Source organism: Urocampus carinirostris, chromosome 2 (genome assembly GCF_059441175.1).
Source record: "Urocampus carinirostris isolate Australia breed hairy pipefish chromosome 2, RoL_Ucar_1.0, whole genome shotgun sequence".
Taxonomy (NCBI): domain Eukaryota; kingdom Metazoa; phylum Chordata; class Actinopteri; order Syngnathiformes; family Syngnathidae; genus Urocampus; species Urocampus carinirostris.
The window spans coordinates 8977019-8994185 of NC_142350.1; the positions used below are offsets into that span (position 1 = coordinate 8977019).

Here is a 17167-nt window from a genome sequence, read left to right on the forward strand (position 1 = left end):
GGTTACGTTTCCACACTTAAAAACACATACTAATACGTACTACAAACTAATAATGTAGTGGCTTACCCTGCAATTTAGCTCCCTTCATCCTCGTCGGTGACTCCATGTTTTGGGTCTGAGTGCTGCCTGTGCCATATAACTTATTTTGTTCTGTGAAGTGTGGAGTGGTCCCACACTTTTGCATACTTTGTTCGAACTGTTTTCTCAGTGTCTGTCATGTTTCGTGAGTTAAATTTAAAGTAGCATTTAGAGATGAGCCTTAATTTGCACTCCACCTCGCTCCATTATTTTCGCCGACTCCCGCTGCGTGTGACGTCACTAAGTCCGCGGCATGCTGAGTGACAGATAAATCGCGCTACACGACAAATCGATAAAATAATTTGTTGCCAAAGATTTTATACAACGATTTTATTAATTTATTTGGTTGCGGCTTCAATTTATTGTACAGATAATAGCCATAAATGATGTAATTTTTATTGGTTGGGCAACCCCAGAATATTATTGGCCACATAGCTACATGATTAAACTCTGAAGAAATCTGATTTTAAGTTTGCATTATAGGTTTTAATTGGAGCTTTACCATGTAGACATGAATCAAAACAAAACCGTATTAAAAATGTTTAGCTCGTGTGTTTTTATATTTTAAATACACTGCAAAAAAATGTTATTGCCTCATTTACATTTCAAGTTTTTATTCCTCATTTTACTATATTTTGAATATAGCTGTAAGACTTTTATTTATTCATTTTTATAATGATTTGACCATCTTATTTAAAAGAAATGCTCCTGTTATTGTATTTTTACCTAATAAAGGATATTTTCTTCTGACATAGAGAAATAAGTGTTTTCTTTCTTATTTTTTAAAATATTGCATTTTTAAAAGTCATTTCTCATCTTAGTTTATACTTTTCCTATTTCTTTAGCAAATCTTTTGAAATATTTTTTGAGGGATATGGCAGATATTTTAAGTGACTTTCTTTCTTATTTTTACAGATAAATATTTGTTCAAATATTGCTGTAAAACTTTGCATTTTTTTATATTCTTTTCTCATTTTATTCTATCGAAATCTCATTTTTTAAATAGACAAATTATTTTTTATATTTTTTCTTACATGGTAAATAAATGCTAGATTTTAAAAAATATAATATGCTTACATATTTGTTTTTATCAAAATGTTTAAGTATTGTTTTGAAATATTTTTGTAAAACTTTTTTTTTTTTTAATTCTCAATTTACATTCTACTTTTTTATCCTTGAAAAAAAAGGATTTAAATGACTATATTTATTTCTGACATGGTAAATTCTTAATTTTGAGTATTATTTTCTTAATCATAATTCCTAAAATAAGAAAAATCCTATCATCGGTTTCCTTATCAAAGAACTTTCTTGCTAATTCGGGAACTTAATATTTTCTTGTTTTGCTAAAAATAAATAAATCTGCTAATGTGTTTTGTGAGCTTGTGTTGCTTGCTCTTAAGCGATCCTGAATGTGTCTGCTTCAACAAGGGAACTAATTCTTTTTGCCTGTATGAATTAGATTCCTTCATGGCAACCAAAGACAAAATGAGATGTGGCGGGTTATGTAAAAGAACCGCTACACGCACACCAGTGCTGCATCATTTTTATTTTTGAATGAATAACTCATATTTAATTCAACTTTGAATTGAAAAGTTTTGAAAATGTGTTCTAGATTTAAGTGTTTCCTTTGTTATGCATGTCCTCAAACCTTTATTTGAGTATGCTTTTATCTATTTCCCTAAATTCCCATTGGCTCTGACAGGTATTTTTAATAAAACTAAACTGCAGCTGGTAACTCTTTCTAATTCAATATTTTTTCAAACAAAAAGTTGACTTTTTTTCTGTAAAGCTTTTTTCCGTCTCTGTTCTATTCAAATATGTGGTGTTTAAGAAAAAAAAAATCCACCAGAAGATTGTTCTATAACAGTTATTAATATATGATATTTGACAAATGAACCAGCAACTATTCTAGAATAGACGCTCCCTTACTTACAACTATTCAACTTTCGATAAACGGTAGATACGGAAAAAAAATTCGGTATGTCGAAATATATCCGGACATTGCTGTAAGTTGCATTTTTTTATTGTGTGCACCTTTTTCCGAGTACATGACATTACTGTAGTGCTTCTTCCCGCCGCCATAGGCGTGTGGCGCTGTGAGAGCTCACCCAGTATCCACCCCAAAGAAGAAATCCAGATTCTACTTCCTAGTTCGTGTGTAAACATTCTATACTGTATGTCCGGCACGCTAAAGAATTTTTATTGATTAATATCTTGTGCATCCATTCAATATGGTTGGTGTAAAGTGTAAAGAAGAGGTGAGCCATTTCTTTCGAAATGAAAGTGGAATAAGAAAGCTCTATGCGGTTAAGAAAATAGTTGAATCGCTTTTTCTCGGCCTCTTTTTACCACAGAGGAGGAAGACGCCTAACTCTTGAAGCTCATCTTCCAAAAGTAAGTTAAACTTAACTTTTTATCTTTTATAGAGAATATTATTTTATGAAATGTTCATTTGTTTAGTACAAAACAATACAGGGTACTTATACAAGCCTTAAACATACTTGAATAAACCTTCAACATACAATATATAGCACTGAAGCAACTTACAATCAAGTTCAAATTAGGAACGATTGTCCGGAAGTCGTTCGTAAGTAGGGCAACGTCTTCATTCAGGATTTTAGTTTCTCAACAGATTTTCTTTAAATAACGGTACAATTACATTTTTATTATATCTAAATCATACCAACTTCATAACTCTCAACAAATCGTAATTTTTGTCATCCCAGACATCTAGCCGTTATGTATATATATTTTATTATTTACAAATTAACTTTATTGGTTGTCTTAATAATAGAAAAAGTTGTACCAAAGGTAAATAGCAGTTATTCGGTCTTGGCATTCAAGGATCAACATTTTTTTTAATTAGTTTTAAAAAGAATTGATTTGTCTTCATTGTCATTGATAACAAGGTAGTAAACATTGCATGCAACGAGATTAGACATATCATTTCAGGTTAACCATATAATAAAGACTTGAAAGAAAAAACATTATATTTAGAATGTAGTGCCTAGAGAATGGCCAAGTTATAATAATAGTGCAATGAAAAAGAATCGTACATCGTGACAATAGTGCTATGAAAAGAAGTGCAATAACATTTAGGAGCAACAAAATCCCTAAAAGAAGTCACAAGGTTTATATTTCTAGAGTTTTGTGCAAACTTATTTAACAGCAACAAGAAAGAAAAAAAAAACAAGATAAGTTGGAAGATATATTTTCAATTTTGTGTTCTTGTTTAGGGTGGTGATGGCCCTGGGGAAGAAGCCTATTTGTCCTACTTTTAAGGGACATGCGGCGCCTACCAGAGGGCAACATATGATTTTGAAAGAATTCATTGTATTTGAATGATATACTGAAAACTGAAACGATAGTCCTGAGTTCTTTGTGGCCAGCGTTAATTTGTTTCTCCTCATGACTGCCCCCTTTGGTATGCATCATGACAGCAGCCTCTAAAGGTGAAAGCTTTACGTCAGTTCATGTAATCGCTTGTTTATTCATACGATGTGCATGAAGCCGCAAAGCATATTCTGACCAAAACGAAAAAAGTCAAAGGCATTGTGGGAAGGAGGTCAGCCTTTCACATATCATCACTTTCATGACGCTGTGATGCAATCAGTAGCAGACCACCGTGTTATATTATGTCGACCAATAACAGCCAGGCATCAAAATTTGCATTTTAGTTTTTGCGCATGTGAAATGATTTTGTTGAAGTCGTACAGTGGGGAATTTGCTGTAAATTGTGTCCGAAAAAAACGTTAATTCCACACCGTACTGTGAAAATATAGCTAGGCGGGGTCCGACTATCCATGGGGTCTACTGTATCCCAAGCTTTGTTCCCATGGCTATAATGTTTTAGATTTTGCCTTTAGCGTCACTACAAGCGTTGGACTCATAGCGAACAGTACAAAACTGTGAAGTGAAAACATCCTAAGGTGGGTGGTATTGCTTTTATGGTTAGCAAAGGTTTTTATATGCCTGACTAAAGAACTCATTACAGAGTTGACACCGGTCGTCGTTTCGCTTATGTACAAATCCCGAGAGGAGTTTGTTTGAGGGTGGCAGCCCGCCGTTGAATAATAAAATGACTTCCCGGCACGTGTTAGCTAGCCAGAGCCAAAAAAATGCAAACATGTGAGAGTGACACACACGAATAGAGATGTCGCCTCTTACAGGTGCCCACAATTTCTCTTTTGTGCCCAACGACAAAAGAAAGCGAAAATTCCTGAAGGAAGACAAACGCTGGTTTAGCTAGCGGCGGATGCTAGCGACAAAGTAAGCGATGACACGTGTCAAAAGTCAGCCTGTGTCTGTTGTGTTTTTTTCGGGATGGTTTTGTATAACCTATTCCAAAAATATTCTTTGTATTCGCTCCTGTCAGCAGGATGCTACATCACACAAAACCCCTGAACGCATCATCAGCCAACACCTTAGCGACACCCGATAGCATCTCTTGTCTGTCTGGCACAAAGACGACACAGCCTTGATTTTCCGACTGCACGAGAGGAAGGGGGACAAAAGGGTCATGGAGGGGCTAATAATAGCAGACCCGACGGATGACTGTGACTCAGGTTCTGAATCACTAGGAAAATGGTTCATTATGGCACTTGAGAAAGAAAAGGGCCGGAGACATTTTGCTTGTGTCCAAAATGGCACAATTATTTCTGTAGCTTGCTAAAAGCTAACTCGTCCATAGCTAGCTTTCTAAAATTGGAAATGGAGGGTTGACTTCCAAAACTGTCATTGGCACGAAATTTTAAAATGGATCTTTGCTAGTCATTGGCAGTGAATGAGTCAAGACGTTAGCCAATGAGGTTTTCAAAAGGTTTTTTTTTTTTTTTTTTTTACATAATTCCATTAAAAGCAAAACCAGGCAAGCCCGAAAACAGTAAGCATTAGCTTCTGAATAAAGCTAAAGCAAACAACTGAAAGCTTGACTCCTTCAGTGCTAGACAAGCTAAAGTCTTCCATCTATTTTGGTCCTGGTCCTTCAAGCCTCAACGGGTTTGCGTTGCACTCCCTTAAAATAGCGGCGTTTTTGACAAGCTGCTACTAAATCAGGGGGAAAAAAAAACCTATTTAGATGAAGAGACGATTAGGTAATGGTCAAAAGTATTTTGGTGTATTTTTGGAATCTATGATGCTTATTTTTTTAATCACCTCCACCCAAAAAATATAAGCCCCAGTGTGTATTATAAAGTGACCCCTGGAGGTGTAAAACTACTTAATTCATTTAAATAAAACATTGATTCAATTAACAAGCAAGAAACATGTATTATTTGATAAACATGATTTTTATGTTCAGAAATGTGTAATCATATTACATTTTTTGAAGAAGCAACCATGTTTCGCCGCCATTTTACTACTACGGAAGCTCGACTGACCATTTTCTGAGGTTAGATCGTCCAGGTGGTGCTTTTAGCACTCAACGACCACTTGCTGCATGCAGCTGAGCCTTGCGTATAATGGCCACCGAGTCCTGTGATTCAGGCATCTATTCACCATTTCCTTTCCAGCCTCTTGTCTACTGGCTATGGCTCACCGCTAGCTGCTGTTGTTAGCTGCTATGTGTTACAATCTTTTACCAGTGTAGCTGCTAAAGTTAACTGCTCTCACCAGCTATGACAACTCCAGCTGTTGGTTCTTTTCAGCCGCTCAGGGTGTATTTAGAGTAGCTAGTTTGGTCTTTTTTGTTCTTCTTGGGGATTAACAATAGCTTGTATGTCCTGCCGTTAGGTGAAACGCATACTTAGTCACACAAGAAAATATGGAAATCGGCTTTTGGCGAATACTGTAGTTATTTCGGGCTTCAGTCGTGTGGCTTCTTCAAATGCTCACGCTTCAGCTCTATTTTAAGCTTCAATGACCTCTAGTGCTGAAATATTACACACTACTGTCACTTTAAGTCCAATTTGGATGAACAAAAGCTGTCCAGTTTGCAGACACTTTCCAAAACTGGTTCATTCTTTTTCCAGGTGTGTCGTCGCGCATCCCGGAGATAATGGCGGTGCCCGGGACGCACTCGCCAGGAGGGCCGAACGGGATCATCCGGAGTCAGTCTTTCGCCGGCTTTAGCACGTTGCAGGAGCGACGCTCACGGTTAGATAAGAATTGTTCTAACATATTGTTGCAATTGTATAGCGCCAACTACAGTCCAGGAGGATTTACTTCATGTCAGAATTTAAGTATTTGTCACTTGTATTGGCAGTTTCCATGATTACCTGGTACCTTGAATGACCAAACTAATACTATTTTTATGAAAATAATACAATATGAATTTAATAGAAAAATTTACTAGTTTTACCCATCTTGTCAAATCATAATTGCTCAGGTATGCACGAATCACAATCGGGTGAATTTTGATTGGTTGTTATCATCCTGAGTGCACAACAAGTAGTAAAAATGGCCCTTAAAGATGGATAAAATTACTCTAAGGAAATCCTCAAGTTGGCACTTCACTTTAAATGTTAAACTAACATATTCACTTTTATAATTTTAGTTATTTAAAATGGAAAAGATTTGCACAACTTAGGTGTAATTGATACAAATTTTGTAATAATTCTGTGAAGGCAAAATGGAAACAAATGATAAAATTTAGATGATGCAGTCCTCCGTTTATCGCAATTATTGGAGACCAGAACACCACGCTATATGTGAAAATCCTTGCGAACTTTTAGCATGCGCTTTGATCCCCCTTCTCCTGGGTATAATGGATCTCAGGCACACAGGTGCTGTTCATTTTAAGCAGAAAGAACAGAGGAAAAAAGCCACTACTCATGCCACAAATTTGCTTTCTCAGCCCCCGCTCTCAACTATAGTCGAATGGGGATAATGGATGGGCCACAGTGGCATGCTTTAGGGTCCTGAACCGGGGAAAAAAAGTCTTTCAGGCCCTATTTTTAGCAATAGTTGACCGGACATAATGGATCATGGCTACAACTGTGCATTTGATTCTAGGTGTACCAGAATGACATGCCTCTTTAAAATGCTCACAGCATTATGGGATTGGGGATAACTGATTGCAGCTGCACAAGTGCAGTTTATTTAAGGTCAGCACAGCAAAAAGAGACGCCAGGCCTGGCAAAAGTGCGTTCTACCAGCCCCAGCTCGCAGAAATATGGGACTGGGGATAATGGATCGCAGCCGCGTGAGTGCAGATCCATTTTTGGTGGACAGAATGGTAAAAAAAGAGCCGCCGGGTTCAACAAAAATTAATTCTGCCTGGAAAAATGGATTGTGTAATATTTCTCATCCGCAATGCAAGATGTACAGGGCGAGAAGTAGCAAGAGATTACAGTATAAAGTAGTGATGTGTTAATGGTGTCAAATGCTGTAGGAATTTATAAAATCTTACAAACCAAGATCCCTTCACCCATCCCTTATTTTCGTTTTGGTTTTGTTGAAGGCTAAAATCATCTGTATTTATGAAATTGTAGTTCGCCTCCCTCCCATCGAGGCATTTTAGGTCAGGCTCGTCTTCTGCCGCCCTGGCTCTCTCTTCCCATTTAGTTGACATTTCCTTAAGCGTTGACGAGCGCCGTTCTGTCCGCCCGAAACTGAAGGCGGCAGCGCCTACCCAACCGAGCGGCCTCAAATGTAGGCCAGCCTTGAGGGAGGTCACACGCATTCCGGTCGCCTAGCTTGCACATGACACACGCGGATCGTCTTCCGACACGCCTGAATACTTTATAATGTATAACATGAGTTATTTGTGTTTTTTAGGAAGAGGCACTGTTGCTTTTTATAGCTAATTTTGCTCAATTTGATTAATTTCCGGCCCAACCCGAACCCTCATGTAATAGAAAGCACGTGTTTGTGTTACCGCAGCCTGTTCGGGCAGAATAATAATAAGATAGGTCACTAACCTCAATTAGCGTATTTCCTACTAACGTCCAAAAAAAAAAAACCCATTGCGACTTGATTTTGTTATGCAATCTTGCTCCCCTGCCGCAGTTTGCTAGTCCAAATACAAGTGACTATCTTCAAAAAGGCACGTTCTCATAACATTTATGTATGAAGCTAGCGTAACTGCATTCTTATAGTATTTATTATATTCTGACTGTTTTTTGTATTTTATTTTTGGCCGTTGTTGCAACCCGTTTAGGCAAAATGCTAATAGATTTAGACTCATTTATAGATTGATGTTACAAACCGGGCACAAAAAGTGAATAATTTAACATTATTTCTAAAAAGCCAACTGTACCATGTTATCGTTTTGTTGATATCGCAGTCATTTAGGCAGCAGACTACTCATTATCCTCAAATCTGTTTTTTTTTTTTCATGCAGAAATCATGAAATTGTTTTTTGGTAATCGATTCATGGAAAACAATCCCACAATTTAACTTTTCTATGTAATCCTTCTATTTATGTTTCTCCCACAACCCTTTTAGTCAGCGGACTCGTCACATGAAGATCTTGCAATTAGTGTTTAAGAATCTAACTTAACATTTGATTCAACTGACAACCATCGTAATATTAAATTTTGCTGTCTTTTATTATGTTATTCCCAAAGCCTATTTAGGCGACTCATTGTTCTCTAGCTCTTATGAGATCAGATGGAATCCCTGCATCGGAGTTCATTGCAGAACATGAATTATGTATGAACTTACAAACTACTAGACGTCTTCTAGCATGACTTATTTACGATGAGGTGCGCCTCAGAAGAATCCGGCAACTCCATCGGACCAGGTACACCTGCCTAATTTTAATGTGTGTTTCTGTTGTAGGTGTAACTCGTTCATGGGGAACTCTGTGGTGCAGAAAAAGGCGGCATCCAAGCCTAAAAAGCCTCAGCTCTCCAGCCACAAAGGCAGCAGCAGTGGCTCCAGGGAGCCTCAACCCAGAAGACTGGCTGACGTTTACGCCGCACTCAAACGAGGCTTAGAGTGAGTGTTTTGAAAATCTAGTACAATCTGTTTTTCTCGAGCTAGCTTTATTGATAAGCTCACATCATCATCGAAATAATATAATTCTGTGGTCTCGTTTTTCACTAAAAACAACCTGCTTCGGAGCTTTTTTTTTCGAACCGTAAAAACAGAAAATTCAAAAGACCACCAAAAGGGAGAGATTTTCACCATCGGTTGGCAACCACCAAGCTGTGAACTGGTACCAGGACGTAGGTCGTAGCGTACTTGGCCGCACAGAAAGAAAGAAAAAAAAGCCTTATTTTTTGCTTATACCATATTTATCTGTGTTGCATTTTTTATACCCCAGAAAAACTCAAAGTACTGGGGTTTTACCGTATTATGGCACCCTAATTCAGCAATAATTGATCAGTCGACATGTATCGCTGACCTCATTTGCCCAACTATGGGTGCAACAGGAACTGGACCCCGGATCGCGACAATGAAAGCACCAAATCCCAATGATTGGGCCACAAAGGTTGTAGAGGACAAAGGAAAAGGCATTATATTTTATAATGGAGCATTATGGGAATAGCTCAGTAAAATAACCTTGTGCAACGTAGCACCAGAAGGTAAAAAGGTGTGATGATGAGATCAAATCGGATGCCTTTTCCTATGTTATCTAGATTCCTAGTGGTCTAGTGATTACACAGTGGATTTGGGCTTATTATTATTGTTATTATTACCTCTGTTGTTGTTGGGCCAGGCCGCCAGAATATAGTCAGACGTTAATCCGGTCCGAGGTACAGAAGAGGTTTCCGATCACTGGTTTACATAATGTTGTTGTGAAAAATGCCGATTTTGGGCACAACGAATGCCATACTAAATCCATGTTTTGATTGTAGACACTATACATTATTTGTGTTTTTCATTATTATAGATTCAATCTGTTCTTTGTGGCAGCATTAAAAATTTGCAAGATTGGACCATAAGAGGCTACATTTTTTCATTTTGGTCTTATAAATAAGACCAATAATTATTATACGTATAAGTTGTTTTCTCCATTCTAGCATTATGCTATCAAAAAAAACAGTTTAATTGGAATATTTTGGTGTTTGAATATAAGATATCTCATCTCATCTCATTAGCTGCACCACTTATCCTCAGTAGGGTCGCGGGGGTGCTGGAGCCCATCCCAGCAATCATCGGGCGGTGGGCAGGGGACACCCTAAACTGGTTGCCAGCCAATCGCAGGGCACACGGGGACAGACAACTCATTCGCTCAGTCACACCTAGGGACAATTTGGACCGGCCAATTAGCCTGAAATGCATGTCTTTGGAATGTTGGAGGAAACCGGAGTACCCGGAGGAAACCCACGCAAGCACGAGGAGAACATACAAACTCCGCACAGTAAGGCCGGTAGCTGGATTTGAACCCACGCAGGAGGTTCCCACGACCTCAGAACTGTGCCGCACACGCGCTAACCACTGCGCCGCAATATATTTTTTTTTCCAAATTTTCAAATAAGTTATGCTATGTTATTTAACGCCCTTCACATTACGCGTTAGCTTTAAGCTAACTGGTCGGTCTTTCACTCTACCCTAGCTTTATTCGAGTAATGCTGACGATGTCTCAAATTCTGTGTCCTTGCCAGTGAATATCTGGAGGTCCACCAGACAGAGTTGGACAAGCTAATGCTGCTCATGAAGGACATGAAGAGGAACTCACGCCTGGTGAGTTTGAGACGATCCAAACAAGATTTCCTCCGAGAAAAAGCCGGTCTTGTAATAACCATTTGGTTTTTTTTTTTTGGTTTGTTTGTTTTTCGTTTCGTGCAGGGCGTTCTTTACGATCTGGACAAGGTGAGAAAGAATTAAAAGAAACAAAGAAAAGAGAAAAATAAACTGAGCATGTAATGATTTTAAGTACATGCATAAGTGGCCGTTTTGGAAAATAGCATGTGATTAACTTTTTATGGAAATGCTCACGGCTTTGTGTGTCACGTTTAAGTATTTTTGGGTTTTTGTTATTGTTTTTTCCAGCAAATCAAAGCCATCGAGAGGTACATGAGGCGACTAGAGTTTCACATGAGCAAGGTAACCAAGAACTTAGGTCATTTTACAATATATATGTATATATATATATATATATATATATATATAATCGAAAAAACCCAAAATGGCCAAAAATGTAAAAGTACTTGTAATTCGGTGCCTCTTGTATACCGGAAAATAAGGTGGAAAAAAATAGAAATGCGCCGCCGTGCTGCAAAATATCTCACCTTATCTCATTAGCTGCACCGCTTATCCTAAGTAGGGTCGCGGGGGTGCTGGAGCCCATCCCAGCAATCATCGGACAGTGGGCAGGGGACACCCTGAACTGGTTGCCAGACAATCGCAGGGCACACAGGGACAGACAACTCGCTCGCTCATTCACACCTATGGACAATTTGGAATGGCCAATCCACCTGAAATGCATGTATTTGGAATGTGAGAGGAAACCGGAATGCCCGGAGGAAACCCACGCAAGCACGGGGAGAACATACAAACTCCGCACAGGAAGTCCGGTAGCTGGATTTGAACCCACACAGGAGGTTCCCAAGACCTTAGAACTGCGCCGCCGTGCTTAAATGTATGGTTTTAATTGTTTATGCAACCTTCGCTTTTACTGTAATTTAAATTTCAGGCGCCTTGTAATGTTGTCTGCTTTATTTCTGAAAAATATATCATGAAAGAAAATTTTCGTGTGTGGACCTCGTAATCCGGTGCGCCTTATAGTGCAGAAAATACGGTATGTGTATATATGCTGTATATGTGTATATATGCTGTATATGTGTATATATACTGTATATGTGTACTGTATATATACTGTGTATGTGTGTAAATACAATACGTGTGTTTGTATATATGTGTGTGTGTGTGAATATATAAATTCGCTCATTAATTTCAAGGTCGCATACCTTTTCTTTCCGTTCCTTTTTGTGATGTACCCATTTGTTGTCATCACATGTGAATGCAGGAGTCGTGCATCTCCTCGAGTCGCCATGGTTACCACGGGCCGGCCTAGTCAACGTAGACGTCTAATGGCGGACAATACACACACACACGTGTGCTTCCTGTAAATGTGTGTCGCCTCCTGATCGAACCGTGAAAAATGAAGCGGGCCGCTTTGAGGAATGCGGGTGGTCCGATTTGAGGGTGTGGTCACCGGCCAGTGTGAAAACAAACAGTGGAAGGCTTGGTGAAGCCCGCAAATGAATCGTTCTCTGTTCTTTGGGAGTACAGAAATAAAACTCGAATGTAGAGTTTTGGTCGGAAGGTAATAAATCTTCAGAAGTTAATACAGTTAACCCCAGCGGTAAGACATAAATGTGTTCTAAAGTGAGGATCACAAAATTAAATTGCTGTATACCGAGGGATAGAAACCTATGGTGAATAGCAACCTAACCCTGGTACTCCGGATGAAACCATAAGATAACAAAATGGTGTATTGTAGGTACTATTTACGTGTACTATATATGCATATAATTAAATAACATTCTTAGTAAATATACATGTAAACAGTGCTACCAAATAATACAAATCTTGTGTATTTTACCACCTCAGTTTATGGAAAATTATATATCAATTTTTAATGAAAATTACAGAAAATTAAAAAAAAAAAAAACAATGTTTAATGTTGCTCCTCTTAATGGTGCTTTTGGTTAAACGCAAAGCCAAGTTAAAAACATTTCTATTGCATCTTTAGACAAACGGTGCCATCTGGAGAAGTCATTTTTTAAGTCATAACATTGTTTTAGAACCAGATTCGATCCAAAAATGATCTCAAACTCAACTAAGTAAAATGTTTCTAATTCAGAAATTCTATTTATACATTCTGAAATGTGATATTCAATATTTATCAGCTTTGCTTGAAGAAAACATTAAATTGTATTTAACTTTGTTGTGAGTGGACTTAGGCTGGTACATTGGAGTTATTGGGTGGATGCAGAAGGGTGAGGAGACCGCGACGGCAGATTTAAAATGCAACATATTTTAAAAACATTCTTGTGAGGATTGTCCTGCCCTTAGAAGATTGCCTTGCCTTATCCCTTCCTTAGTTTTGATAATGGACCCAATCGTCAAATGATTATGGCCATGCAACTTGGCGAGGGTGGCATTTGTATGCCTTCATTGTATTTCTTGGTAATCACAAGCTTCTATTCCATGGTTATCATGATTTTAGAATTGGATTACAATTAAAATGCAGATCTTGGCACCCGTACCGAAAAAAAAAGTACAAAAAATGTAGAATTGTATCACTGACATGCAGTTTTTACAAAACAAACACTATTTTGAACTCAATAAGGAGAAAGGCATTGTGAGAGATAATTCTGCCAATAAAATATTAGCATTTTCATAATGCTGTGACGCAAACCAATAGCAGACCAGCATTTTATTTTATCAACAAATAGCAAGTGGGCATCTTGGAGACTTAACTCTGAGTCAAACGCACATTTTTGAGCGCATGAAAAAAATGTGTTATTCATTTCAAATAATAATGAAACTGCTGTGAGGAGGGTCAGAAAAAAAACATCTCATTTCACATGGTAAATTGAAATGCCTTAATGTGGAGTCACCGTAACCCGGGGGAATTGCTCTTACTATATGACCTTTTTTTCTGTTTATTATAAAAACCCATAACATTTTTATTGCCAATAAATTGTATTGTTTTTTTGTGCTAAACTTTCCCTTCTTTTTTGGTCTGCCAGCTTCATTCCATTGACATGCCAACATAACAGTTACTCCACACACACACACACACACACACACACACACACACATGCAGCATCCCACAGAAGGACAGACGTGGCCTTGGCCCAGCTTTTTTTTTTCTTTTTTTATATAACCGCTGACTCATCAATTTACCTCTATAAAAGGATTGCGGCATCACCCCAGTTTACCTGTTCCATATTTCTCAGTTCAGACTTCAGACAAACAGGTTCACATTTTTTTTGCACGCCTCTACAGGTGGACGAGCTGTACGAGGCCTTTTGCATTCAGAGCCGCCTGCGTGATGGGGCCAGCCGCATGAAGCAGGCCTTTACCTGCTCGCCCTCCACCAAGGCCACCAAGGAGAGCATCTCTGAGGTCAACCGGCGTTACAAAGAGTACACCGAGGTGCTTCTTTTTATGACTTGCACGTGGGTGAGAATGAACCCAAATTGGGTCAAAAATGGACCAACCCGCCATTATGATTCAACTTTGATGGTTGTTTGGTACGAAATGACCCAGTTTTGTGAATCTGAATTATTGGTCTTTTTTTTTTTTCAAGTTTACTTTTTTCTAGAGTCTTTTAAACTGAGTGACCCCTTTTTTGTTATTTTCCAACCCAATCTCAGGAGTTATTTTGAACAAAGAGTTTTTTTTTGTATACCATAATGCCTCATTCATCACATTTAATGGGGACCGAAACTCCTTGCGATGTAAGAAAATCTGTGAAGTAGCCCCGCCCCCACTCCCACCTATTTTTGACACATGCTCTGCCAGCCCTTGCTCACTGCAATAGTCAACCAGGGATAATGGATCTCAACCAAAATATCACAGTTCATTTTAGGCGGAAAGAGCCAGAAAAATCTGCCACACTTGGCACATTTTTGCTCACTTGGCCCCACTCACAGTAATAGTCGATTGGGGATAATGGTTCATGGCCAAAACTGAGTTCATCATAGGCGGCAGAAATGGCACAATTCAGCAGCCCAAATCGAAAGAAGACTTGCTTTGTCGGCCCCTGCTCTCTGCAATATTCGCCTGGAGGTAATCGATCGTGGCCACAACCGTGCATTTCATTTAAGGCAGGCCAGAATGAAAAACCTTGACAAAAGTGCCTCCTGCAAGTTCTTGCTTGCAGCAAAACAATACTATAATGGATCGTGGTCACACGAATGTTGTTTATTTTTGTGTGCAAATACAATAAAGGCAGAAATGCGTCCCCATGCCTGACAAAAGTGCACTCTGCCGTCACAGTTTGCACCAATATGCAATTGGAGATAATAGAATGTGGCTTCACTAGTGCAGTTCACTTTTCGGTGGACAGAACAGCCGCCATACTCTACAAAAGTGAGCTCTGCTGGCCTCTACTTGCAGCAAAAGGTAATCGGGGATAGAATGTATTTTCCAAATCGTGACGCAATAGGGCTGCGGAGTAGTAATGGTTAACTGTATTCATATTTATATTTTTACTTTTAGACCCTTTGACCCTTTCTTTAGAGAGAACTTGCAATTTTTTGGTACAATACAAGCCAATATTTTGGTAATGTTTTCCACAAAATAATAATTTTCGGAGGTCGTTTTAAACAAAACAATAACAGTTTGTTCCTTCTTGTTTTTGTTCTTGTTTTGCATCCTGTGTTCAGAATATGAGCGCCTTCGAGAGCGATCTGGAGAACTTGCTGGGGGAATTTCACATCAAGATGAAGGGTGAGTACGAAGAAAATAAATCACATTTTCCGGTGTTAAGGTTGCATCATAGTAAAAGGTTTTCTCCAACAGGCTTGGCAGGCTTTGCTCGACTCTGTCCGGGCGACCAGTATGAGGTAGGTCACTTGTAGGTCACTATATGTCTACAGTATTTTTAGCTATTTTAATTCTTTAAAAAAGGTTTAAATTATAGGGGCGAAATATTACTTTTGTTTTCTTGAGTATGAGTTACTTTTTTTAATTACGTGATCGCCTGTTGCAGATTTTCATGCGTTACGGCCGACAGAGATGGAAGCTTAAGGGGCGGATCGAAGTAAACTCGCGGCAGAGTTGGGACAGCGACGAGATTATCTTCATGCCGCTCATCAGCGACCTCATTAACATAAAGGTGCTCCGAAATATAAGAGGTCAAAATACACCAGATAGTTTAGGTATTTGGTTACAGAATTATTGTAATCCCTTCTTTATCACAGGTAATAGGGACTAGAACCACCCGCCCCCCACCACGTACTATGCTGCCAGTGTGTCATTTTTGATCATTTCTTTCCCGTGTTTGGGTAGGTGACAGAGCTAAAGGGTCTGGCCAACCACCTCCTGGTGGGTAGCGTCATCTGTGAAACCAAGGAGCTATTCACCGCCATGCCGCAGGTTGTGGCTGTGGACGTCAACGACCTGGCCACCATTAAACTCAATCTGGAGGTCACCTGGTAGTAAGTAATCCTTCTGGAAAATCCAGAAATAAATATTTCTTTATTGTTTTGTTATTGTTGTTCTTTTCAATGTGTTTAAACAAATAACTCTAGGACATTTTGAAACAAAAAATATTGTTAAGGCTATACTACACTATTTTTTTCATTTGATTTTAATTTACATTTTAGCCCAATTTTTTTTGCTCCTCATTTATTTTGTATTAGCTTACCGTAAATTCCGGACTATAGAGCGCACCTGATTATAAGCCGCACCCACCACATTTTAAGAGGAAATCCGATTTTGTACTTACACAAGCCGCACCTGTATATAAGCCGCATGAAATGAAATGATCTGAAATGATCTGCATTTATATAGCGCTTTTCAAGTCAATGACTTCCCAAAGCGCTTTACAATGTGCTTCACATTTCCCAATAGCGGCCTTGCAGCCATGTAAGGCGCTAACCTGCTTATTGGGGGTATTAGGGGTTCAGTGTCTTACCCAAGGACACTTCGACATGTAACACGGGCAAGCCGGGATTCGAACTGGGATCCCTTGATCCCAAGACGAGCGCTCTAACTCCTGCGCTACTGCGCCCACATTAAAAAATGTAACACAAACACAAAATTAACCCAAACCCTACTTTAAGTCCCGCGATTGAAACCAAATGTCCTTCATTAAAGTACACAGTCCAAAAATCACAGCCGGCAAAATGAACGGAAAATGATAACGGTACTTAAGGTAATCTAAGGAAAAAAGTGTATATTTCCAAAGGTAAGGGTGGGAAAAATGTATATCCACTATTGTCCGCCACGTCCACAAACAGGTCTCCTCACCTTTAGCGGTCCCCCTTAAACCCGTCACTCCGCGTTTGTTCCGCCCCTCCTTTTTCATTTGCCCGTGCAAAACAAATCAGAATAAGTATCTAAAATAAATACAAATAAATACATTACAAAAATATACAGTTGCAAATACATGGGTTACACATATGTACAAAGAAAGACGGTACACCGAGAGTTTTTCAAAGCTTTAATAATTGATACGGCTTGCATTGACGCAATACCTTTTGTAACTCACCTATCCCTAATTTTTTTAAAGGAACAG

General features: G+C 38.8%; 1 protein-coding gene across 3 annotated transcripts in view; it reads left to right on the forward strand.

The window, feature by feature from the left end:
- The window catches only part of ripor2 (RHO family interacting cell polarization regulator 2), a 57321-nt gene that overhangs the window by 25452 nt on the left and 14702 nt on the right, over positions 1 to 17167 (forward strand). For all 3 annotated transcript variants that reach the window (XM_088328756.1, XM_088328758.1, XM_088328757.1), the window contains exons 2-11: positions 6048 to 6171; positions 8800 to 8958; positions 10572 to 10650; positions 10756 to 10779; positions 10960 to 11013; positions 13927 to 14076; positions 15312 to 15375; positions 15448 to 15491; positions 15638 to 15763; positions 15937 to 16085. In XM_088328756.1, the coding sequence (XP_088184882.1) occupies positions 6048 to 6171; positions 8800 to 8958; positions 10572 to 10650; positions 10756 to 10779; positions 10960 to 11013; positions 13927 to 14076; positions 15312 to 15375; positions 15448 to 15491; positions 15638 to 15763; positions 15937 to 16085 (973 nt within the window). The remainder of the gene's footprint in view (positions 1 to 6047; positions 6172 to 8799; positions 8959 to 10571; positions 10651 to 10755; positions 10780 to 10959; positions 11014 to 13926; positions 14077 to 15311; positions 15376 to 15447; positions 15492 to 15637; positions 15764 to 15936; positions 16086 to 17167) is intronic.